The 24,579-nt window shown below is 52.7% G+C and overlaps 1 protein-coding gene across 2 annotated transcripts in view; it reads left to right on the top strand.

Moving 5' to 3' along the window:
- Nucleotides 1-24,579, top strand: part of GALNT14 (polypeptide N-acetylgalactosaminyltransferase 14) — a 221,953-nt gene that overhangs the window by 169,160 nt on the left and 28,214 nt on the right. For both annotated transcript variants that reach the window (XM_069582915.1, XM_069582916.1), the window contains exons 3-9: nt 263-361; nt 8,894-8,961; nt 11,310-11,375; nt 11,501-11,622; nt 19,187-19,274; nt 19,997-20,081; nt 23,214-23,317. In XM_069582915.1, coding sequence (XP_069439016.1) covers nt 263-361; nt 8,894-8,961; nt 11,310-11,375; nt 11,501-11,622; nt 19,187-19,274; nt 19,997-20,081; nt 23,214-23,317 — 632 coding nt within the window. The remainder of the gene's footprint in view (nt 1-262; nt 362-8,893; nt 8,962-11,309; nt 11,376-11,500; nt 11,623-19,186; nt 19,275-19,996; nt 20,082-23,213; nt 23,318-24,579) is intronic.

The raw sequence follows: 24,579 nt of genomic DNA, 5'->3' as shown, positions 1-24,579 counted from the left end.
GCCCCAAAATGGCCTGTATATCCACTTAATTTGACCCAAGTTCCCCGAGGTTGGTAGGAGATCCTGCTGTAATCATTCTCAGAGCTTCCTTTCCATGCAGTAGGACCAGGTGATGCTCTGGGGTCTTATGTGGTGCTGTGCAGCTGCGGTGGCCCCACCAGACACCAGGCATCTGTCCACTCCAGTGATGCCCACGGTTCCAGCCCTTTATGTCTGCTCTGTCTCTAAGGTCCTTCCTGCCCTGCTGTCTTTCCTTCTCCAGATGCACCCTGCTGGTGTACTGTGCAGACCTCCCTCCCACCAGCATCATCATCGCCTTCCACAACGAGGCCCGCTCCACTCTGCTCAGAACCATCCGCAGGTAAGAGCCTTCCTGTCTGTCGGCCTCCGGGTCGGCCCTCGGTAAGGGTGTGTCTGCTTACTGGGGACTGGTTCAAGTGTTTCCAAGCACCCGCCAGGCGCTGCTCAGCGCACTCCACGTGTGTCCACTAGGGTGGTCACTCCTCACACTCCTATGAGGGTGGCCTTTATCCTGTTATATGGGAGGAAAGACAGAGGCCAAGGCATTAGGCTACTTATGGAAGGTCACTGACAGTCAGAGGACTTGACCCCAGGGCACTTGTCCTTAACCACTGCACAGGTTGCCTCTAGGACAGAAGTTCACATTTTCACAGCCAGCGAGGAAGCTGGGGCCCCGAGAGGCTGAGTACATCCTCCACCCCCAGCATTCAGCTGGGGTTAGAACTCTGGTCTGCGAGGTGTGCCCAGCCCAGCCCCTGCCCCTCCACTGCCTCCTGCACCCCCACCAGGGACCGTGGTGCAGGTCAGATCAGCCCGAAGGGAACAGCTGATGTCTGCTTTCTTGCCCGTCACCTTGTATTCCAGCCCCGGTCCCCCTCAGGCCTCTCCGTCCACCCTCGGCTCCTCATCAGGGCCAGGCCCTTGCTCTGATCGGTGTTTTCTCGCTGTGTGTGGCCCACGTGGATTTTCAGTATGCAGCGCCCGCCCTCAGCAGAACTCCCCTTAGAACGCAGTGGGGCCCTGGAGACTTGGCCAGGAAAGCCTCGCCTCTCTGCCTCTCAGAAGACCCGGGTCGTGTCAGCTCCCCTTCCCCATGCTGCACCCCGTCCTCTCCTCTGGAGCCCCTCCCATGGCCGCCCTCCCTCCAGCATCACCTGGCCCGCCCCCCTCACTCAGGTCCTCAGCATCACTGGCCCCTTAGGTGGCACCACTGTCACTGAGTCCCCTGGAAGACAGACGCGCCTGAGCTCGTGCTCTCAGGGACTGGCCACTGCTGTGCCCACTTCACAGCGGAGGACACTGAGACTCAGAGACACTAAATTAAGGCCTGCTGCTGCTCAGCTGACGACAGTGAGGCAGAGTTTCGACCCTTGCACTCTGACCTCAGAGTTCTCAGCAGCCTGACAGGGCAAGGCTAGTCCCAGAGGTGGCATTCAGCTTCTCTGGGGAGGAGTTGGCACCGGGATGCCCCCAGTCACACTTCCAGCAGAGCAGGGGGCTGGCCCTGGGGTAAAGTGCCCCACGTCCCTGGGACACAGCCCCTTACAGCCCGTCCCGATCTGCTAGCCCATCACATGGTCAGCTGATCCCAGAGAGAAGGAGGTGAGATTAAATGTGGGCCAAGAGTACGATCAAGCACAGCCAAACTCTTGCCACTTCCATCACCAAGCCACACCTTCTGCTCTCCTTCCCGTACGGGCATGGCTGTGGGCAGGCGGGGCGGTCCGGGTGTTGGGAGGGTGTCGGTAACAGGCTGACTCTGATGGTGGGCAGTGTCTTCAGCACCACCTGTCACTCATGATGCATGTCCACCATGCAGGGCCACAGTGTCCCTTGGAAACTCAAGAGCGCACAGACCAAATGAGCTGTCTTCAACCTGGCGCGTCCCACATCTCTGGGGGCAGCTGTCCGTGCCCAGCTATCCTTGGCCACAGACTGACTGGTTCCTCCTGCCAGCTGCTTGTCCCATCTGCCCTGGTTTCTGCGTTCACCCCACAAGCCACTGCCTGATTCAAATTTGATTTCCCAGCAAGGCTTCAGCTTTTGACAAGAAAATGTCCCAAGTCACTGTCAGGTGTCACCGTGAGTCTGGACGTAGATTAATAAACTGCCTTTGTGATCTGTGAGCTGGTGCAGTTGTGTGGGGGTACAGGGCTCAGCGGTGGTTCAATTGATGATTTACCTAGTCTCTTCTGCTGAAGGGAGAAGGCGATGGCACCCCACTCCAGTACTCTTGCCTGGAAAATCCCATGGATGGAGGAGTCTGGTAGGCTGCAGTCCATGGGGTCTCGAAGAGTTGGACACGACTGAGCAACTTCACTTTCACTTTTCACTTTCATGCATTGGAGAAGGAAATGGTAACCCACTCCAGTGTTCTTGCCTAGAGAATCCCAGGGACGCGGGAGCCTGGTGGGCTGCCGTCTATGGGGTCGCACAGAGTCAGACGCAACTGAAGCAACTTAGCAGCAGCTTCTGCTGAAGGGAGAATGGAGTTTCTGAACCTTGCAGACAAACCAGGTCCATGGGGGGCAGAGGGAAGTGATTCCACAGTGCCAGACCACAGCCTGCCCCACCATGCAAGGTCGCATCTGGGCATGTCTGCTGGATGTTTCCATGAGGACACCAGAACATCCGAGAGAGGCTCCCTACCTTCTAGGCTGGCCATGCACCCCCATCCCGCTAAGTACACACACACACACACACACTCCCTCAGGGATCTCTTCTGGGCTCCTTCTCTGCATATCTCAACTCTTACACTTAATGCATTTTCCCAGACGTAATCCTCAGTGAACTGTTGCTGAAGGCCTGTATCCTATTCATGTCTTACCTACCCTCCCTGTTGCATCTGGATCAGTCCTACAGCTTAGAGCTGTCCTGATTAATTGGGATAAAAGACAGAACTGTGCTGGCCAAGAGCAGCCATTCCTGGGTCTGTATGGCTCTGGAGCACTTTTAAAGGGGCACACCACCTGGGATCTGAAGACCTGTGTCCAGTCCCCACCCTACCATTTCCTAGCTTTGTGACCTTGGGCATGTTGTTAGCCACACTGGTATTGATGATGATAAAAATACTGTTCATGTTTCAAGTTCTGTCACATTTCCCACAAGAAGACATTACCCTGGAATATTTGGAGGCTGTTATAATGTGAGGACCCCGACCCCCCATGTTCCCTTACACTGTGTTTAAGTTCTCGGGGGCACTTCAGGCACTGCCCCCAGACTCATCCCTTTCAGCTCTAAGACGTATTTCTCTTTTTCTTCCTGCTGTTCCTCCAGCTCTTTATAATAGTAATAATGATACTTTATGATAACAATATTAATATATTAATATTAATGCTGAGTTTTATGGTCCACAGAACACATTCCATCTCGCACTTCATTTGGAGCCCCATCAGGGTCTGTGAAGTCAGGGTGCACATAGTGAATGGAGGCCAAGGCCACAGAGCTGGGAAGTGAAAGAGCCAGGACTCAGGTTTCTGGCTTCCTGGGGGGAATCCGGGGCAGTAGGGGTCTGCCCCAGTGTCTCTGTCCACCAGCTTGAAGGAGGGCCTCCCCAGAGGCCCTGGTGCCCTGCACTCTGGATGGGGAGGGCATACTTTTCAGAAGGTCCCATGACCTGCCAGACGCTACACCACACTCTGCTGGGTGCCTTGCTGGCCAAGCCCAGGACCTCTTTTCTGCCTCTCCGGAACTTCAGTGTGAGCCAGCCTCCCCCCTCAGACCCTGTGGTCCATGAAAACTGCAAAATGGGGGCCCAAGAGCCAGGTGTGAACAGATGGTCTTAACATCATCAGTGGGCAGAGTGGAAGTGACTTTTAGGGGTGGAGGCGAGGAAGATTACTTCTGGGAACTTCCACGGCCAGGTGTCACTTGCCTTGGGAATCCAAACTTCCCTTGTAGTCCCTGTTCTGTCGCACAGATAAATCACTAGCCACTGGGAGGGAATTGAATGAAGAGCACTTCTTGTCTGACTTTTGTCATTGATGGAAGAATCTTTTCTAAGGTGTTTTTCATCTTCGAGTGAGTGAGTTGCTCAGTCATGCAACTCCGTGGACTGTAACCCACCAGGTTCCTCTGTCCCTGGAATTCTCCAGGCAAGAACCTGGTATAGGTAGGCATTCCCTTCTCCAGGAGATCTTCCAAATCCCAGGGATCGAACCTGGGTCTCCCGCATTGCAGGCAGATTCTTTACCATCCGAGCCACCAGGGAAGACCATTTTTCATCTTTAGTTCTCTAGAATGTGGATGGCTTTGCTGCCAGGCTCTGGCAAGGGAAAGATGCTTGAGGAACTGGGTGGGGAGGACTGAGTTGCCCTCTGGTTCCTCCCACCCAGCACCTGGCCAGGCCTTGGTCCCTCTGCCCATCCCTGCCCAAGTTCCTGCATTAGCCAGGGGAGGGGGCTGGGAAGGTGCTCACGGGGGCACTCAGAGCCAGGCAGAGGCACGATGGGGTGGGCGATAGGGGGAGGGAGAGAGTCACGGTCTTGATGAGTGAGGGCACTTTTCTCACTTAAGGACAGAGAAAAGCCCTGAACAGCAGTTTCTCTTGACTGCTGCTGCCACGAGTCCTTGTGTATATTTGAGACTTAGGGCCTTCTCTTTCCTTTTGGAGCATCCTCCTGCCCCCTGCCTCCCATGGGAGCTCTGGAACATGGCCAGTTTATATCTTGATTCTCCTTGCTGTGGCTTTTCATAATAATCTAGATTTAGAGGAGCAGTCTCTCAGATTAAAGTGGTGAAGAAATTGGATGCTGGGGCCAGATATTCCCACTCTGTCCTTACCAGCTGTGTGACATCTTGGCACCTCTTCACCTCTCTGCCTCAGTTTCCTTTTCTGCACAACAGGAATACTGTTAATAACAGCCTCAGAGGATTGTGGCGAGGAGTGAAGGAGTGCAGGTGGTTAAAGGCCGTGGAACAATGCCTGGCACAGAGTGAGCCTGGACGGGCGACAGCGTGTGCCATGAGGCACCTCCAGCCCAGGGAGACAGTAGGGTTCCAATGCCATGGCTCCCAAGCTTGAGTGGACATCAGAATCCCCTGGAGGGCTTGTCAAAATGCAGTTTCCTGGGCCCCACCCCCAGATATTCCAACTGAATACATCTAGAGTAGGAATTTGCGTTTCTAACAAGTCCCCAGGTGACACTGGGGCTGTGGTAGCTCCAGGATCACACGCTGAGAACCAGAAGTGAAGTGTGAAGTTTTGGTTGCTCAGCTGTGTCTGACTCTTTGCGACCCTACGAACTGTAGCCCGCCAGGCTCCTCTGTCCATTGGGATTCTCCAGGCAAGAATACTGGGGTGGGTTACTATTTCCTACTCCAGAGGATCTTCCTGACCCAGGGATTGGACTTGGATCTTCTGCACTGCAGGGAGATTCTTTACCATCTGAGCCACCAGGGAGACAGTATCATCACAATTATCAAGCCCCAGATTCCAAGAGCGGCTGCTGCGTGCCAGGCAGGGTGCTAAGTTCGTTTCCTGTGTTTCCTGCTGCTGAGGCGCTTATGCTGGTGGTTCCATATTTCCTGAAGGTCTCCAGCTAGTGAATGGCAGATACACAGACACTGCACTTGAACCCAGACACAGCACTTGAACCCAAGATGGCCTGACTCCAGAATGACTAAACTCAACTGTCAACCAGCCTCAGGTCTTCATTCAGCTGGCATTTATGGAGCGTCTGATAAACGCTGCCTGCATAGAGCCCCGTGCAGTTCAGAAAGCAATTTCAAATACATTTCCTCATTTCATACACACAAAAGCCTGTGAAGTAGGTCAAGTATTAATATCGCCTGCCTTTACAAGGAAAATGTAATTACAGATGGAAATGAAGGCTGGGAGCTGCCTGGCGTCCCGCTCAGGATCACACAGTCGTAGATAGTGGAGGCCCCATGGCCTCCCACGCTGCCGTAACCAGCCGCCTCTTGGGGGGCTAGGGCGGGGGAAGCTGTGGTTAGGGTGCAGTGGGCAGAGGTGTAGACCCTGCAGGCAGCTACCTTCTGGCAGAGAGTGAGCTGTGGATAGGAAACTCATTTCCTGGATAATTCCCAGGCTCCAGCGTGACCGGGATGTGCCCGTGAGACGAGCACCCACTTCCCTGTGAGATTGTGAAAGGAAGGGGCACAGAACAGCCAGAGTGGGGTTGAAGCAAGGGAAAAACTGGGCCCTGGAGAGAAGGGAGGGCTGGCTTGGCTGCAGAGGGGCTGGTGAGGTGTCCTGTCAGAGAACTGGTGAAACCAAAGGAGGGAGGGAGGTGTAAGCCCCCAGGGTCTGGGTGGCAGGGATGAGGGTAGGGTGTGCAGAAGAGAGGACCCAGGGGGACCATCTGGGGACCCAAGCCAGGTCTCCTGGCCTGGATTTGACCTTTCTCCTTCTCCAGCCACCCCAGGCGCCCAAAGCCCCTGCCCATCTCAGTTCCTCCCAGCCCCGAGCCACTTTTTCGGTAACCACCCCCCGCCCCCCCCCCCCATCACTCCAATTGCTCTGTTTAGAGGAGCAAAAACCAGCCAGGTGTTACCAGGAAATAGTCTAATTAGCACTTACTGCTGACGATTTCATTCTTTTATTTTTTTTTTCCTTTTTTACACTCTGGACATTTTTTATTTGCTAATCATCTCTCAGTTCAACCAGCGCAGAGCTGCACGCGATTTACCTTTTGATGTTCACAGAAGAGAACTCTTGAATTTCAAAGAGTGGGCAGGGATTCAGGGGGAGGGGGACGCAAATCGCATGAGAAGCTACAGCCGTAATCAAACCTCATTAGAGGGTATTCTTCCGGCAAGTTTTCCTTCTCTCTCTGCCTCCCTCTCCCCTTGCCCTCTGATTGGAGGGCTGGTTGTTGAGTTTGGCATGTTTGCTTTCGATGATGGTGGTGAGGTTCCCCTCGCACCACCTCCTGCTCTCTGGGTGTTCACCTCCCAGCAGCAGTGGGCTCGGGCTGGGGCTGGGGTTCCTCTCTCCACCTCACTCTAGTTGCCATGGTGAGAATTAAGGCTCCATAAATAAAGGTAGCTCCAGGGGAAGTTCTCCTCCTGGGAAGTCTCTGCATCTTGCTTTGAAAGGACGGCTCACCAGAAACAGGGCTTGGTGAGCGCTTCTGCCAGGCCTGTCTGAACCCCTCCCCACTACACATGGGGCTCTGGGTGCCCTGTGGTAGGTGGCATGGCCCAGGAGTGTTTCTGAGGAACCGCATGGTTTGGTGTGTTTAGAGAAGCAGGATGCAGCCATCTCAGTCAGGACTGAGACTCGGAATAAACACGGAAAACTAGTCTTGCCTGGAGGCAACAGATTCCCAGCTCAGGAAGGGAGATGAAGTCAGTTCAAAAATCACCGCTGATCCAGAAAACAGTAATAACTGTTACAGCTTTTTATCACTGTTATCAGCATAGGCTGTGCTGAATGCTTTAGAAACGTTCCCTTTAATTCTTCCTACAGCCCTATGAATGATGGATACTACTCTTATTATCCCCGTTTCACGGATAGGAATACTTTACTGCACAGAGCAGGAGAGTAACCTGGCCAAGTTCACACAGCTTGTAGTAAGTAGCTCCTAGACCACAGCTGCTGAGGGCCGGGTTCACGTCTCCCTTGATCCACATCACGTACGCAGTGCCTAGCACAAAGTAGGTGTGCACGAAACATCCTTGGAGGGAACGGTCATGGGCTAAGGTGCAGCTGCACTCTGGCAATACAGAGAGTAGCTTGACGAGGCCACTGCCCCTGGGAGGTGACCATCTGGAGGGGCCAGGAAACCAGCCCTCAGAGTCAGGCTGCCGTGAGAGATGCAGGAAGCTTCAGATACAAACGGCTGAGGGATCCTGGAGGAGGAAGCAATTCATTCTCACTAAGTGGACTGGAAAGCTGTTAGAGAGGAAGTGACATTTGAATGGGTCCTTGTGACAGACGAGGGGCATCTCACGCTGTGACAGCAGTAGGGGAACGGGCCTCAGTTGTAAGATGCAGGATGTCTCCAGACAAAGGCACTGGGCGTGAGAAGGCTGGAAGTGGGGCTGGCTCCAGACTGGGAAAGGCCTTGAAGAGCGTGCTGAGGGTTTGGGGTGTAGTTCGTGGGGAGCCTTTTTGCCAACTTGTCTATTTGTGTTAGTGAGGGAAGTCGCATGATTGAAGATCTGTGCTTCAGACAGCTCACTCTGAAGGTCGCAGGAGGATGGCCTGGCAGCAGGTCAGGCTACTGCAGAATAAACAGGCAGTGTTTTGTTCCCTGGTGGTCCAGTGGTTAAGAATCCGGCTGCCAGTGCAGAGGACGCAGGTTCGAATTCCTGGTCCAGGAGAATCCCACATGCTACTGAGCAACTAAGCCCACGCGCTGCAACTACTGAGCCTGCTGCACTCTAGAGCTCATGTTCCACAAGAGGAGCCACCATAACGTGAGGCTGTGCACCACAAGGAAAAGTAGTCCCTGATCCTCACAACTAGAGAATGCCTGCCTGCAGCAAAGGAGACCCAGCACAGCCAAAAATCAAGAAATAAATTTTTGTTTTTAAATATGTGTTTTAAAAAAACAGGCAAAAGAGGCTGAACCAGAATGGAGGCATAAGAGGTGAAGGTGATCTGAGTGATATTTTCAAGGAGAACCAGCACATTCTTGGTCATTGGTGTGATTCAGGATTTCGGGGAGAGGGAGGGTTACTGAGGGTGGCTCTGGAGCTCTGGGTGCTAGGTGGGTGCTGGTGATATTCACCAAGACAACACAGTTATATCCCAGTGGCTCAAAGGTGAGCATATGACTAGACAAGTTTTGGGGTTGCTTGGAGTCTTTATTCTTCAGATACAATGGCGTCTACTTAAAGCTCAGGTTGATACGTAGATTTGACTCTAGAAGTCACAGTGATCTTTCCTCTTTCCATCTCACAGCATATTAAACCGCACCCCTATGAATCTCATCCAGGAAATCATATTAGTGGATGACTTCAGCAATGACCGTAAGTACCACTGTTGTCCTGGACTATGGACGCAAGTGTCTGTTCCCAGGCTCTGTGTCGTGGGCGAAGGTGAACCTGCAGGTTCCCTGGGGATGGAGGAAAGCCTGGGTTTGTAGTAGGTGTGGAGGACATTGAGCGTCCCTGCGGGTCAAGGAGTCCATGACCTTATGTTTGGGAAACAGTGTCTCAGGTCCTCTGCTATGAGTCTTTGAGGACCTAACCAGATCTGAATTGTATGTTCTTAATGGGGTCGGTGGGCTTCCCAGGTGGCACTAGTGATAAAGAACCCGCCTGCCAATGCAGGAGACATAAAAGATGTGTGTTCGATCCCTGGGTTGGGAAGATCCCCTGGAGGAAGGTACGGCAATCCACTCCAACATTCTTGCTTGGCGAATCCCATGGACAGAGGAGATTGGTGGACTACAGTTCATACAGTCGCAAAGAGTCAGACACAACTGAAGCGACTTATACACACTTGGTTGTGTATAAGGGATTGGTATGTGTATGCATGTGTCTCACTGCCCCCAACCTGTTGATGCATTCCTGGACTTGAAGAGACACTGCACCTTCAGAGAGCCCCCAAGCCCTAAAGCAATACCCGTGAATAGAGGTTCCCAACTCCTGTGCTCTGATAATCCACCAGCATGAGCAAGGTCACCTACCCTCTTCCTCTCATTCTCATGGCAGGACTTGTGGGGTAGAGGGGGCTCTGTCTTTGGGACATCCCATCACTTGGCCATGACACAGTGAGCAGCTGCCTTCCAACTTTCCGACCGCTGGTCATTACCCACCTCCTAGCTATCCTGCCCAAGCACCTGGGTCCCACCCAAGTTCACAGTCCAAGTCCACTTTCCCCAAGAAAAGCGTGCGGGAGTTTTCAGATGCCTGTGTGTTCAGTTTGACAGGTACAACCATTGCAGAAGTGTGACACTTCAGGTATGTAGTGCTTAGGTGTGTAGGAATCAGGTAGTGCTGATTCCTGCCCAAGAGCTGGCGTCACAGCCTGGGTGCCACTGCAGGCAGTCAGCCACATCCAGGCAGAACTGCCTCTTAGTGATGAACCAGGGGAAGCAGGTGATGGCCTCTTGGGACAGCTCTGAGTCCCAAGGGAGTGGAGTCTTTCCGCACCAGCCCTGAGGCTGAAAGTTTGAGTAGGAGCCACTACCACACAGGGGTCTACTGTCGGAAGGCTGGAAACCCATGCACCTAACATAGCCTTAGGAGCTTGGGAGTTCTGCACAAGTGGCTCGTGCACCAGATTCAGGGCGATCATATCGGACTTGAGTTCTGAAACTTGGTGATCTGATCTCCCTTCCCCAGTGTGGAAGGGGTTGGAGGCAGGGAACCACTCACCGTGTCTGGAGGTAGCTGGTACTCAGGCTGGAGATTGGGAACACTGCTGAATTTACTTAGAAGCAGAACAGCTTCAGTAGTTAGAGCATCACCTCTGGAGCCAGCTGCCTGGCTTCAAATTCTAGACCTGTCACTGGCTCACTTACTAGCTATGTTCCTTGGGCAACTTATTGGCCTCTACGTGCATCGGTTTCCATATAAAATGGAGATAACAATAACGTGTATGGTTTATATGAGGATATAAATGTGTTGATACATGTAAGTGCTTAGAGCAGTACCTGCCTCTGAGGAAGCCCCTGTAAGTCTTTGTGGTCACTCTGTAGAGTCCAGAACCAAGCAGAGACGCTAAAGGTTGGTAAAACCAGCGACGCAAAACCACAACTTATGATAACGGAGTTCAGAGCCAAGAACTGGTAAGGCAAAAGAGTGCTGGGGTAGGCAGGCAAGCCAGGACAACCCAGGCTGAGTGCCCAGGATGGGTCTCTTGCTCAGCCCCACACATTTCCCCCACGTGGAGAGTTGACCCAGCTCTGCGTGATGGATATACTGGAGAGATACTCTGATAAATAGGGTCTCCTGTAATGAGTCCGTGAGCTGAAAGGAAACGCCATAGTTTGTCTCATCCATTCTCCGGGAGCTCAGCATCTTTTTCCTAAACCCTACCAAAGTGAACAAGACTCCCACCTCATGCTTCACATAAGCTATAGAAAAGGAGAACTGTCCCCAGGTGACCATCCGGCAGTGTTCTAGCAAGTACGCAAGTGCCAATGTGTGACTACCTTCTCCAGAGGTCCCTTACAGCCACTTTGCAGAGACTGGGCCATACTGTATGTGGTTAGCCGTGGTAAGTCAGCACCTTCCAAAGCCCACAGCACCCTGGAGTCAGGACAGGGCAGTGTGGTTGGGGGTGAGGACGAGAGGCAGGGTGCCTCACCTACCCTGCTGGTTCACCCCTAGCCCCGGGCGCTCAGTCACATGACCTCTTGTCTTTGTAGCCGAGGACTGCAAACAGCTCATCAAACTGCCCAAGGTGAAGTGCTTACGCAATAATGAGCGGCAAGGTAGGTCTGCACTGTTGAGTGGGCCCGGGGCAGGGAGTGGGGACATGTTTGGGTATGTGTTCAGGTGGTCTCCTTGGATGATGGAGCGACGGGGGTACTCCCTTGGCCGACTGTCCCTCCTGCAGGTTTGGTGCGGTCCCGGATCCGAGGTGCTGACATCGCCCAGGGCACCACCCTGACTTTCCTCGACAGCCACTGTGAAGTGAACAGGGACTGGCTCCAGCCCCTGCTGCACAGGGTCAAAGAGGTGAGCGAGGCGTGCTCCATGTCCCCCTTTCTCCAGCTCAGCGCTTCATATGTACCCACAGTCCCTTGGGAAGTGGAGCGGGGAGCAGATTGCAGTGCCCATTTTATAGATGAAGAGATTGAGGGAGAGCGGCCTGCCTGGGGTCATGCAGCAGACAGTGATGGAACAAAGCCCAGGATGTCTTCTTTACCTCACAGTGTCACCTACCGCAGGCCTGCAGGTGGGGCACCAACAGCTGGAAAATGATGCACACAGCTTCCTGGGCAAGAGAATGGCCAGAATCAATTTTTCCCAGATGTTAGAAGGTTCCAGGAAGGGAGCCCTGATGCGTGCCATTTGTGAAAAGGAGGCAGAAGAATTAACAGGGCCTTGTTACCCAGTTCCTGAGGCCCCCATTGTACCTCCAGCCATGTCACTTTCACCCAAAGACCAAGACACAGAGGGCTAGATGCCAAGAGACCTGAATTCCTTGCCTCTGTCTGCTGTTATGTTATTCTAGAATTCTGTCTGCTTCCTCTCTCTGTGTCTCTTATTCCTCTTGAAAGTGAAAAAAATTTTTTTTAATTCTCCCATCAATATTTTATATCCCCCGAAATCTATCCACCCTCCACCCCTATCTACAGAAGGCCCTGCATTTTTAGATGCCAGTGTCTGTGACTGGCATTCATGCTGCTCATTTTCCCCCTGAGTTACTGACTCTGCAGCTGCTCTGTGAAGTGGGAGGCCAGGTATTTTTTAACATATACGTTTCACAGATGAGGGTGCGGCTTCAGGGACAACGATATAACTTGGACTGATATTCCCTAGCTGGTACCACCAGCCCTGAGACCTTCAGTGTCGCCTCAACAGCATCTCCTTTGTGCTTTGTGCTGTGGTTATTTCCCTTCTCGCTCTTCGAGGTGACCCCTTTACTCCTACCTGCAAAGTGACAGTGTCAGGCAATGGAAGAATTGAGACACGTGAACTACTCAGATTACTAAGAAATCCTTTCCAACTTTGTTCATCCGATGAGAGAACCTAGCTGGATGTACAGAGTTCTCACACATGAGCCTCGATGTTACAACCCATCCCACGGCCACTTTCCCTAAAGTTGGGAGGGCTCATACACGTGTGTGATGGTGAAGAGGTCTGGATGGAGACACGGTAGGTTATGAGCAGACCAATCTATCGAGGGGCCTAGCAGGCACTGGAGGCCCTTCCGAGCTTTCCCTCCCTTGTGCTCCATCTGTAAATGCAGCCAGCCTCCCGGGTCTAATACTCTTCCAAAGTTGGGCTGTTCTCTCCTGCTGACTGTGCCCCGACATTCCCAGTGCTTCATCTCCCACCAAGTCCTTCCTGTCCCGGATGCCCTTCCCTTCCTCTTCACCGCCCCTTGCTCTCCAGGGCCTCATCCATGTCTCCTCTCCTCCAGGAAGCCTTTTCTGACTGTGTGGCTAGCTAGGATCACTCCCAGAAAGAATTGTCCATTTGGCCCCACAATTTCCTTTTCTGGGTTTAGCACTCTGTCTCTTCTAACAGATTGCAAACCCAAAGAGGGCACCAGTCACCTCCTGGTGGTCCTAGAGTAAGGTGCTCAGTGTTTGGAATGATAACAAGAAACTAGATGCAGTGGGAAGTGATACACTTGGAATAGGAGGAAAATGTGCTTGCTTCCTGACTGTAAATTAATGAACGGGTATTTATTGAACACTTGTTTTGGGCAGGGTTTTGAGGAAGAATTGGGGATGGAGCACTTAAAAGGAATCCACATCCTGCTTAAGTTCCCCAATCCAGAAGCTCTTCAAACCATGTTGTTTAGGGTTGTTATAGAGACTTCTTTATGTAGTTGAGCTCAGTCTCTCCTCTCCTTGGGGGTGGAAAGAAGGGAGGTCAATGGGAAAAGAAATGTGAGAGGGCTGGGGGTGGGGCTGAAGTTTCCAGCCCTTTAATCACAGGGCTGGTTCCTCTAGAAACCAGCCTCCGTCTTCAGAGAGTCACCTCATTAGTATAAACTTAGATATAATGAAAGAGGCTCATTATGAGAAGAAAAGATGTTCCTGTCACCCCAAGTGAAAGTGAATGTGTTAGCTGCTCAGTCCGACTGTTTGCGACCCCATGAACTGTAGCTTCTGTCTGGATTTCTGTAGCTTGCTGAAATTCTTCAGGCAAGAATACTGAGGGGGTTGCCATTCCCTTCTCCAGGGGATATTCCCAACCCAAGGATCAAATCCAGGTCTCCTGCAGGCAGATTCTTTAACTTCTGAGTCACCAGGGAAGTCCCTTCCGTCACCCCAATTAGTTAAGAACTTCCGAGAGTTTTAAGAGGAACAAAGGCCAAATATATTTCTTATTATATCACAGCACAGTGTATATTGCATTTTATTTATCCACGTATCTACTAATGGACATTTGGGTTGTTTCTGCCTTCTCACTATTGTGGATAACGCTGCTGCAAACATTCATGTGCAAGGTTTCCCCTGAGCACCTGCTTTCAGTTCTTTAGGGGACATACCAAGGAGTGGAATTCCTGGGTTGGTGGTGATTCAGCGTGGGATCTGTAGGGCCCTCCAAGCTGATGTGTCCCTGCAGGATGCCATCTTCAGGCAGCCTTAATGAACCTGGAGGTCGTTCCCTTCCCTGTGGCTCTGAGTCCACCTCAGAAACCCTCTTTGAAAAATGTCCTCTTGTGCATCCCTGGCCAGCTTCACCTGCACAGCCGTCCTCCTGTAGAGGTCATACAGCCCAGGAGTGAGCTCAGCTCCCAGGGCCAAGCTCCCAGTCCCCATCGCTGTCTGACCTAACACTTCCATAGTGGAGGACTGCTCAGACAAACCCTGACTGTGGTCCCGCCCTGCCCCTGCAGACCCCGACTCTTGATGATGAAACGGTTCTGCTGAGACACCCCTTTCCGGATGGGGAGTGTGGGTGTGTGTCAGCCTCTGTTTCCATGTCTTTGGATGTGTCTCATCTCAGAGTAAGACATGATTTGATCTTGTGAGTGCAAGTGGAAATTTTCAGCTGTAATTGGAGTTTGGGATTTTCGAAAATAGAGATAAGAGAGAGGCTGGGCTTGAGCTGTCAGAAGCTGTCCTCAGCTGGTGTTTTCCACATGGAAAATCTCCTTGATTTCCCTTCTTCTCTTCAATTACTTGATGATACTTGAAGCAAGCACCACGTTGTTGGGTTTCTTTAAACAGAGTCTTCTTCCCTCTTCTCCTTATCTACATATTCCTTTAGTAGGAAAAAAAAGCTTTTAAGAAATTTCCATCCCAATAGCATTTGGCAAGTTGATATAAATAATGGCTTACATAAGCTTCAAAGCCCTTTCCCATGCTTTCCTCTCTTGTTTTCTTCCAAAAGCCCTGTGAGGATGGCAGGATAGTTTTGCACATTATAGATTGTTTTTGCTTCATAGATGAAGAAGCAGAGCTCCTCAGAGTTGCTGCTTTGCTTTAAGGTCAAATGTATTCTGCATGGCAGAACCAGAATAGGAACCCAGGTCTCTGGCCCTGCTCCTGCTCCCGCATCCCTCCCTCCAGACTAACAGAGACCCCACACTGTCATCCTCTGCTCTCCTGTGCACCACCTTCCCCAGACAGCAGAGTCTTCATCTTTGTGCCAACCACAGTCCCTAACCCATAGGTGCTCTAGTAATGCTGGTGGATGCAATGAGTGAACGGTCATCTCTGGAAGTCTCTTGACTGCCCATTCACAATGTGGTTTTAATTATGGTGGAGAAAGAAGATACATAACTGTAGGGGTGATTGATGGCCATCGGCTCTCAGTAGGGGTGGGAAGTGGGCTTGGATTTGTGTGGGGGAGAGGGCAGGGCCCTGTTCTGGATCTATCAGGCATTCCACCAGATGCTACTGGAGCTTACCTGTGGACCTAGCCTTGAAGATACAGCCACCTAGGCACACAGGCGGGAGCCTGCGAGGATCTGGACATCTTTATGGAGAGTACATCCATCTCTGGAGAAGGCAATGGCACCCCACTCCAGTACTCTTCCCTGGAATATCCCATGGACAGAGGAGCCTGGTAGGCTACAGTCCATGGGGTCGCGAAGAGTTGGACACGACTGAACGACTTTACTTTCACTTTTCACTTTCATGCATTGGAGAAGGAAATGGCAACCCACTCCAGTGTTCTTACCTGGAGAATCTCAGGGGCGGGGGAGCCCGATGGGCTGCTGTCTATGGGGTCGCACAGTGTGGGACATGACTGAAGTGACTTGGCAGCAGCAGCAGCATCCATCTCTGAGCCTACAGAAGTCAAGGCCATGTTGCTCAGCCATAATTGGCCCACCTGCTCTGTCTCCAGCCACTGACAGTGTCCTCAGAGGGAGTTCATAGCTGCCCTCTTTCACCCAGTGCCAACTGAACACCTGCTGCCCAGCAGGCTCTGGACTGGGGGGTGGGCAGGGGCTGCTGAGGAATGCAAAAATGGAGCAGATGAGACCCCTGAGGTCATTCAAGAAGCTTGTGTCCTGGCTTTAAGAGGTCATGTCTAACATCCCCTGCAGCCCCCTCTTAAGGTCTTGGCTCCACACATCACTTAGCCCCAAACATCCCTCTCTGCCTAACTGGCCCTCCATTGTGTCTGAACCAAGAAGTTGCCACAGCTAAGTTGTGATGGGAATAATGGATAGAAATGCTCTGAGAGAGCTTCCCAGGTGGTGAAGAGCCTGCCTGCCAGTGCAGGAGATGTAAGAGACGCAAGTTTGGTCCCTGGGTCGGAAGATCCCCTGAAGGTAGGCCTGGCGGCTTACTCCAGTCTTCTTGCCTGGAGAACCCCGTGGACAGAGGAACCTGACAGGTTACAGTTCATAGGGTCACAAAGAGTCGGACATGACTGAAGCGACTTGGCACGCACGCAAGCAGAAACCCTCAGAACTCAAAGGAGAGTACCCAAGAGCCTGTCGTAGCCCCAGAGGCTGTGCCCGTGGGTGGCTTCTGGGGAAGTCTGTGGCTGGAGCATATAAAACCAGCATTTTATTTTGCATTTCACTTTCCAAATATTGAGGAGAAAGTTTTAAAAAAACAAAACAGGATTTCAGTTTGGGGTTTCTAAGACCGCCCTCACGTTCAATAATGCACTAGACACGCATGGTTGCTGTGTGTTACCGCAGAAGGGTATGGATTAAAAGCAGCATCAGGAAAAGGTACATAGGGACAGTTCCAGGCGTGATCATCCTAGAGCTGGTGTGTGGCCAGCACTTGCTTCCTGCCGCCAGCACGTGTGTCAACGCGCATGGAGAACTGCCACACAGGGAAGCCCACCTCAGCCTTGGTGTCCAGGGTTTTTATTGGAGGTCAGCCGTGTAGACATGACTGATCACTGCCACGGTCTCCATGCCCCTCCAGAGGTTAAATTGAGTTGGTACCACAGGGCCCAAGGCTCTCACCACAAATCTCCTTGTCAGCAGAGTCTGATATAGCCCAGGGCTCCCAGGTAAACAGAGACTCTTATAAGCAGAACAAGTCAAGGGCTTAGAAGATACCTCTCAGGGGTTGGGAAAGCGCTAAGGCAAGGGCTAAGCATATCTCTAGGTCAGTCCATTGCTACACCAGGGCCTACCTAAGGATTCAGTGAAGCTGCAGAGGCCAAACCCAGCAGACAAAGGCAAAAAGAGGACTTTGTCAGACCCACAGAAGAAAGTCAGTCTCTGAACTTCTGAGAACATTTCAGATTTCAAGTCAGGAGTGGGTTGTGTCTCTGTGTAGACAGTGGTGTGAGTGGGGGTGGCTGTGTGTGCATGCAGTGTGTATACACACCTGGACACACGATGGCAGTGGCTCCAGAGCAGTGTGGCAGCCAGTCAGATATGGCATTGACTGTGCTGGAAGCATCTGTGCGCAGAGGGGGAAGCGATGCACCGAAAATGAGCATTTCCTTCCACGGGAGCCAGTTGGCTTCAAAGGCACCTTGTCACCGTTGGAATGAGTCCTGTATAGAGACCGAGGCTAGATTAAGTCTGTGAACATCAAGGCAGGTACTCAGTGATTCTGAGCTTAAAATAAGAAGACAGCCTCATTTAGGGGAGAGATTGAACCAGGAAATTAAATTGCTGCAAGAGAAACAGAAGTGCCTGCCCATGCTGACCAGGACAGGGAGAGGCAGGGGACTGGAAAAGTGGTACTGCCTGGCTGGTCCAGGCCTGTTGGCTCCTCCCAGCTCCTGGACTCTCAGTCATCCTGCCCTTGGGGCCCAGTTTCCCCTCCTCCACATCAGTATCGGAGTGTTCACCCAGCAGTAAGGAGCCTTTTAAAACTACATGTAATGCCTTGATGGCCCCTGAGAACCAATAGATTTGTCTTGCAGATTTTGAAACTATCCCCTTGATGACTTTGATGCTTATCAGCAGGGTAGCCTGGGGGAAAGAGCAAGTGCTAAGGCTTGAAAGCTAGATTGTTGTTTAGTTGCTAAATTGTGGTAGACTCTTTTGTAACCCCAGGGACTGTAGCCCGCCAAGCTCCTCTGTCCATGGGATTTCCCAGGCAAGAATACTGGAGTGCGTTGCCATTTCCTTCTGCAGGGGATCTTCGAGACCCAGAGATTGAACCCGTATCTCCTACAGTGTAGCAGGTGGATTCTTTACCACTGAGCCACCTGGGAAACCCAGCAGAAACTAGATTCGGCCTATTATTGACGGTCTTGGATGCTGGGCTAAGGAGTTTGAACCTTATTTTCAAGGCAGTTCAGGTTTTTAGCTGTTGAGCTGCAGAATGAGATTTGAAAGTCAAGTCTGTCAGCCACCTGTAGAATGACAGGGGAAGGGGTGAGAAGGGGGAGGGGGAGGGCCAGGAGTTCATTGCCATTGCCTGTACTCCAGGGGTGAGGGGATAAGAGAGAGGTTCCATTCAGAAGAGCAGTTTTAGAGTTACAGTCAGCAGGGTTGATCCAGTTGATGGGCAGAGGTGGGGCTTCTTAAGTTAGTGCTGGAGAGGAAGGGGGACGTGTTGACAGAAGTAGGCAACCAAGGGAGGGAACGTGTCTGGGAGGCGGGTGAAGGCGCCCCTGCGGTACTTTGTGAATCTGCACGGAGGGGCGGCTGGTGTACTAGATGTGCTGAGTCGGGAAGTGAGGAGCAATATCGGGGCTGAAGTTACAGATTCGAGTATCAGAGGTGACAAGTGAAGTTAAGAATCTCTGGAGACGCTATTCTCAACTTGCCCATGAACCATAGGCATAGAAAGTTAAGTACTGGGAAATTCTCACTGTGAGGGGAGCTGTTGAGGTCACCTTCCCAGCTGACTGTGTCCACTGCCTCCTGAGAGCCCCGTGACACTGAAAGGCCCCCTTCTTCCCTGACATCCCTTTCCTCAGTGAGCAGCACACTCCAGCCAGCCTCCCCGTGTCCCCACCATGCCTACATGGCCACGAGAAGGCGCTCAGGAGTAAAGGAAAGTGTCTGGTGGCCCACTTTATACAAGAGAAATGTTGAAATGCAGAGAGAGAAGTGCTTGGTCAAGGCCCTGAAACCAGTCTCCGGCTCTCCCCAACCCTACCCACCCCCCCCCCCCCACCCCATCCCAGGCCTGCCTCCATGATGCCACCATCTGAGTGAAGGCCTTCTGTTTTCCAGGACTACACGCGGGTGGTGTGCCCCGTGATTGACATTATTCACCTGGACACCTTCAACTACATTGAGTCGGCCTCAGAGCTCAGAGGGGGTGAGTGGGACTAGCCAATGCCCTCGTCCAGAGGGACTTTTTTCTCCTAGTCATTGCTGCCAAGGGAGAGAGAGGAAAGGTCTCCTAGTGGTTTTTCTGGAGCCTCCAGTCCTGCATCCTGTAATGTCAGTAGCTGCAGAGTGGCCCTGATCACGGGGACTGTGCATGGAAGGATTGGAGAAGGGGCAGGTCACCCCAGGGCCTGAGGATGGGAGGGAAGCAGGGCCCCCCTCTGCGCCGCCTTGTAGGGCCTGCATTGTTCTGACACCTCAGCACTGGGTGCCTCTCTCTCCTTGAGGCCCACCACAGTTGTGCCCAGGGCTGACAGCTGGCTCCCAAAGACCGATCGGGGGTGATTCAACCCCTCACAGACCTCCTGCTTACACCTCCACTCTCAAGACTCATGGCCAAGGGCCACACTCTGGAACTGTCCATCATGTCCCCCTTGGGTAGCACTCTTGGGGTCTCTCAACTCCCACTCTGTAGCCTCTGCCCTTCTTCCCTAAGTCCACCCAGCAGAGAAGGCTCAGAGAGGCAGGAGGGGCTAGAGAAAGAGAAGAAGCCATGGAAGGGAAATCAGGCAGCTCTGTTGCCAACCAGCCTGGGTGAGACCTCTTATCCCAGGACCACCTCGGAAACTGGATATGTTCATGAGCCTGAATGAGCAAGCTTTGCAGTTGCATCAGAGAGACTGAGTCAACCACGTGGATGCTGTGTTTCAGGGTTTGACTGGAGCCTGCACTTCCAGTGGGAGCAGCTCACACCAGAGCAGAAGGCTCGACGCCTGGACCCCACTGAGCCCATTAGGTGAGTCAGGGCAAGGGTGGGGTGGGAAGATTCATTACCACTTGGCCCTTCCCTCAGTCACATGCTATAGGGAAGCTGTCCAGAGGAGAGGCTCATAAGATTGGCCGGAAACCAAGAGGACCTTTTGCCAGGCCAGCGCCACTTTTGCCCTTATTTTAGGAGGTTTCTGTCCTCGTGGAGATTTCTGCTGGAGGGATGGGGGCCGGTAGAGACTTGTGCTGAGGACTGGCTCAGCATCGTTCACATCTGCCATGGTGTGCTTACATGCATGTGCGCTAAGTTGCTTCAGTCGTGTCCGACTCTTTGCAACACTATGGACCATAACCCGTCAGACTTCTCTGTCCATGGGATTCTCCAGGCAAGAATACTGGGGTGGGTTACCATGCCCTCCTCCAGGGGATCTTTCCAACCCAGGGATCAAACCCATGTTCCTTATGTCTCTTATGAACTCCTAAGGTGGGCTCTTTACCACTGGCGCCACCTGGCAAGCCTTGATGTACTTACACTTGCTGCTAAATGTTGGAGTGTTCCACGTGGTCCCATTTGAGCCTCTGGCAAGGGGAAAGAAGGTTCCTCAGCCTCCAGGTCCTGGATGTCAGGATTCAGCCCAGGAGGGTCGATGGGTCGTCAGCCATTGCTGTGGGTAGGGGCTGCTGTCACGGCGTGGCCATTGCTGCGTGCTCACACACATGACTGCTGTGTCCCATGTGAGAACACCACAGGGGCATCAGCTCTGGGCTGCTTGTGTGGTGCTGTAGATCGCCCTATCCTGATCTACATTCTCACCTCCAGCCCCCACTGTGACCCACAGCACAGTGGCCGGATGGCTGCCTGGGGTTCGGGCTCATCTGAGGGCTTGGCCGTCCATGTAATGGTCTCAGCATCATGTGTGTGGCCTTGATATTCCTAAGACTGGAGGGTACACATGTCCCAGGCCTGTTGGGAACCTCCAAGCCAAAACTTATCTATCTCCAGTGGGGCCTCAGGAGGCCAGCAAGTGCTTGAGGATGTGGCGAGAAGACCAGGGAACTAGAATTGCTCCTTCTGGAGAAATGCAGAGATGCCCTGGGCTCCTCGGGGACACCTCTGCATCTCGGGGCCTGCATTGAATAAATGTCTGATCATTCTCATTGAACTGTGTGTGTGTAAGTTGCTCAGTCGTGTCCGACTCTATGCCACCCCATGGACTGTAGCCTGCTAGACTTTTCTGTCCAAGGAATTCTCCAGGCAAAAATACTGGAGTGGGTTGTCATTCCCTTCTCCAGGGGATCTTTCCAACCCAAGGATCGAACCTGGGTCATCCGCATTGCAGGCAGATTGTTTACCATCTGAGCCACCAGGGAAGCCCTCTCAATGAACTAACTAAAGTCAAATAGAGACCTAAAGGGCTGTGAAGAACTGAGTGGTGACAGACGGACAGTGGAGATTGGGAGAACCCTGCAGTGGAACCTCTGTCGCAAGCACCAGCCGGCCCCTCCTCCCTCCTCCAGCCTTCACTATCTGGAGGGATGCTGAGAGGGAGATGGGAGCTACGTGGCACAGCAGGTAGAGCCCTTGTTCCTCGAGGGAGAGCAGAGCCTTCTGATCATCCTGAGGGCCATGCAGCGCAGTGGTGCCCCGGGGACTCACCACACTCCCAGAGTCACCTGATGTACAGTAGGCCGAGGCAAGGACAGGGTGGCCCTGGTTTCCCTTCTCTGTCCCCGGGGTGGGGTTCTCGGGGCCAGTTCTCTTCCTGTGGGAATGCCTCTGCTCATCAGAGGACAAGTGTTTCCAGTCGTCAGAGGAGAGTAGGATGTCATGGCATCGGGAGGCCGAGCTTCTGACCTGCTCCGTATCAACTGACTGTTTGACATGAAGCTCCCTTCTCTGTCTGGACCCGCTGAATGAGGGACCTAGTCCCAGGGGCTCACCCTCCACCCCCAGCCCAGATACCCGTCCTTGTGCTCATTGGGTTGTTTGACTGGATTCTGTAGCCCTTTCCTTTCCAAGTAGCTTCTTTGGAATCTCTCTCAGCAGTCAAGGAAAGGGGAGGTGGGAGGGGCCCCCAAGGAAAGAGAATGAAGATGAAGGCTGCTGCAGCAGGGCGCCACAGGCTGCATGACTTAAACCATCGAAATGTGCTGTCTTGAGTTCTGGAGACCAGAAGTCCAAGTTTGAGGTGTCAGCAGGGTGACGTCCTCCTGAGGGCCGTGCCGGACCCCATCCTGGCCTTGCAGAGGGCCACTTTCTCTCTGTCTCCTCACCTCATCTTCTCTCTGTGCATGTCTGTCTCTGCAGCTGAGTATCTCCTTTTTTAAGGACACCAGTCCTATTGGATTGGGACCAGCCCCATGACCTCATTTTAGCTTTATCACCTCTGTGAAGACCTTTTCTCCAAATAAGGTCACATTCTGAGGTATTGGGGGTTGCATCCACGCTAAGTCGCTCCAGGCGTGTCTGACTCTTTGCGACCCTGTGGACTGTATAGCCCACCAGGTTCCTCTGTCCATGGGATTCTCCAGGCAAGAATACTGGAGTGGGTTGCCATGCTTTCCTCCTGGGGTCCAGGGGGATCTTCCTGACCCAGGGATTGAACCCGCATCTCCTGCATTGGCAGGCGAGTTCTTTACCACTTTCGCTACCTGGGAAGCCCACTGGGGGTTAAGATCCCAACACATTTTTCAGGGCACATAATTCAACCTGTAGCAGAAGGGGAAAGGGGAGGGAGGGGAGAGAGACCAGTCTCAAGAAACAGATGTGCAGTTCACACTGCTGCCCCAGCCCATCTTCTGTGCCCAGTCAGTGGCCCACAGTCCCTGCCCTCTGTTGTGGGGCTCCCAGGAGATCCCCGCTGGGCAGGGCCTGTGAGAGAGGCAGGGAAGGCTGGACTGAGCAAATTCGGAAACCCCCCCACCGGAGGTGTGCAGATGAGCGAATTAGCCTGTCTGCAGGGTCAATAGATTTACAGTCAATGGGAAAAGTCCCAGAGCGTGTTCTTGTTTGGGGTAAGTGAACCATGTGTGGGTCTTTCTGAAGAGGAGTAGAAACAGGAAGAATATGGCCTCAGCGTCAGGACCGAAAGGGCAGAAGAACATGACCGTGGTCCCCCTCCCTTGACTGACCCTCTCTCTTTTCCTTCCGACTGCATAGGACTCCCATCATAGCTGGAGGGCTCTTTGTGATGGACAAATCCTGGTTCTACTACCTGGGGAAATACGACACAGACATGGACATCTGGGGTGGGGAGAACTTCGGTGAGTTTCTGGTTCTGCATCTTGGGGCCTGCTCAGGGGTCTCCGTGTCCTTGGATCACCTGGGCCTGTGATAAGGGCCAGGGAGAGGGGCAGCAGGTCACTCCTTTGGGGGAAGACCAGGTGGGGCATCAGAGGAGTGGTTGCTGGAAGTGGGGAGGAAAGGAGATTGTTTTTCCATGGGGCCACATGGATGCTGAGGACCAGGGAAACATGCCCAGGGGACCCTTAGGGAGAAGTTGAGACGCAAACGCCAGAAGGACCAAGGAAGAGCGCCAAGTCCGAGGGTGGGCTGGGGGCAGACCTGAGCTAGGAGTGCTGAACTTTGGAAATTTAGAGTTGGAAGGAGACTGGGGATAAAGTATGAGGAAGATTGAAAGCACTGCCACTAACATCTGGATCACATCTGTTGGCTGCTCTAGGGGTATAGCCTGGGTTAATGAGGAGGGTCTGAATATTCATTGGACGGACTGATGCAGAAGCTGAAGCTCCAATACTTTGGCCATCTGATGCGAAGAGCCAACACATTGGAAAAGACCCAGATGCTGGGAAAGATTGAGGGCGAGAAGGCGACAGAGGATGAGATGGTTGGCATCACTTACTCAATGGACATGAGTTTGAGCAAGTTCCAGGGGATAGTGAAGGACAGGGAAGCCTAACGCTGCAATCCATGGGGTCACAAAACATCAGACAGGACTGAGCGACTGAACAATCAGAACTGGGTGACTGCTACAGAAGCTCTGGAGGCAACTTGCCCTTACCTTTTCTTGCAAAGTGATGCAAAGTGAAGGGGATGGAGGAGCGGGGTTCCAGGCTCTAGAACTGTGCAGACGGATGGCCGGTTGTGGCCACAGTGGCATAGGGCTGCCATATACAGATACAGGAGAAAGTAGTCAGAGGCCCATTCCGTCTTGCTGATGACACTGACTGACCCTCCAGTTTCCTCATGTGTTAGAAGTGTAACACACGGGTGAGTGGGGGTTGTTGTGGAAATCCATGCAGGTACGTCTGTAAAAGCTCCGGGCACCGTATGGACACAGTCTGTGTTAGTTACTGTTCCTTCCCTCCGGCAGGTGGGACCTAAGAGATGACCAGTATGTAAGCTGTACAAGGCAGGGACTTGGTCTGTTTGTTCTTAGCAAGCTCCGTACGGTGCCTTCTGCGAAGGAGGTTTCAGTAACTATTTGATGAATAAACCAGAGGAGAGGAAGAGGAAGAGTCTGGGATATCAGGGCCGCTTCCCCCTCTCTGGACACCGGGGAGCG

Source organism: Ovis canadensis, chromosome 3, assembly GCF_042477335.2.
Source record: "Ovis canadensis isolate MfBH-ARS-UI-01 breed Bighorn chromosome 3, ARS-UI_OviCan_v2, whole genome shotgun sequence".
Lineage (NCBI taxonomy): Eukaryota > Metazoa > Chordata > Mammalia > Artiodactyla > Bovidae > Ovis > Ovis canadensis.
This window is presented reverse-complemented; position numbering and strand designations above follow the sequence as displayed.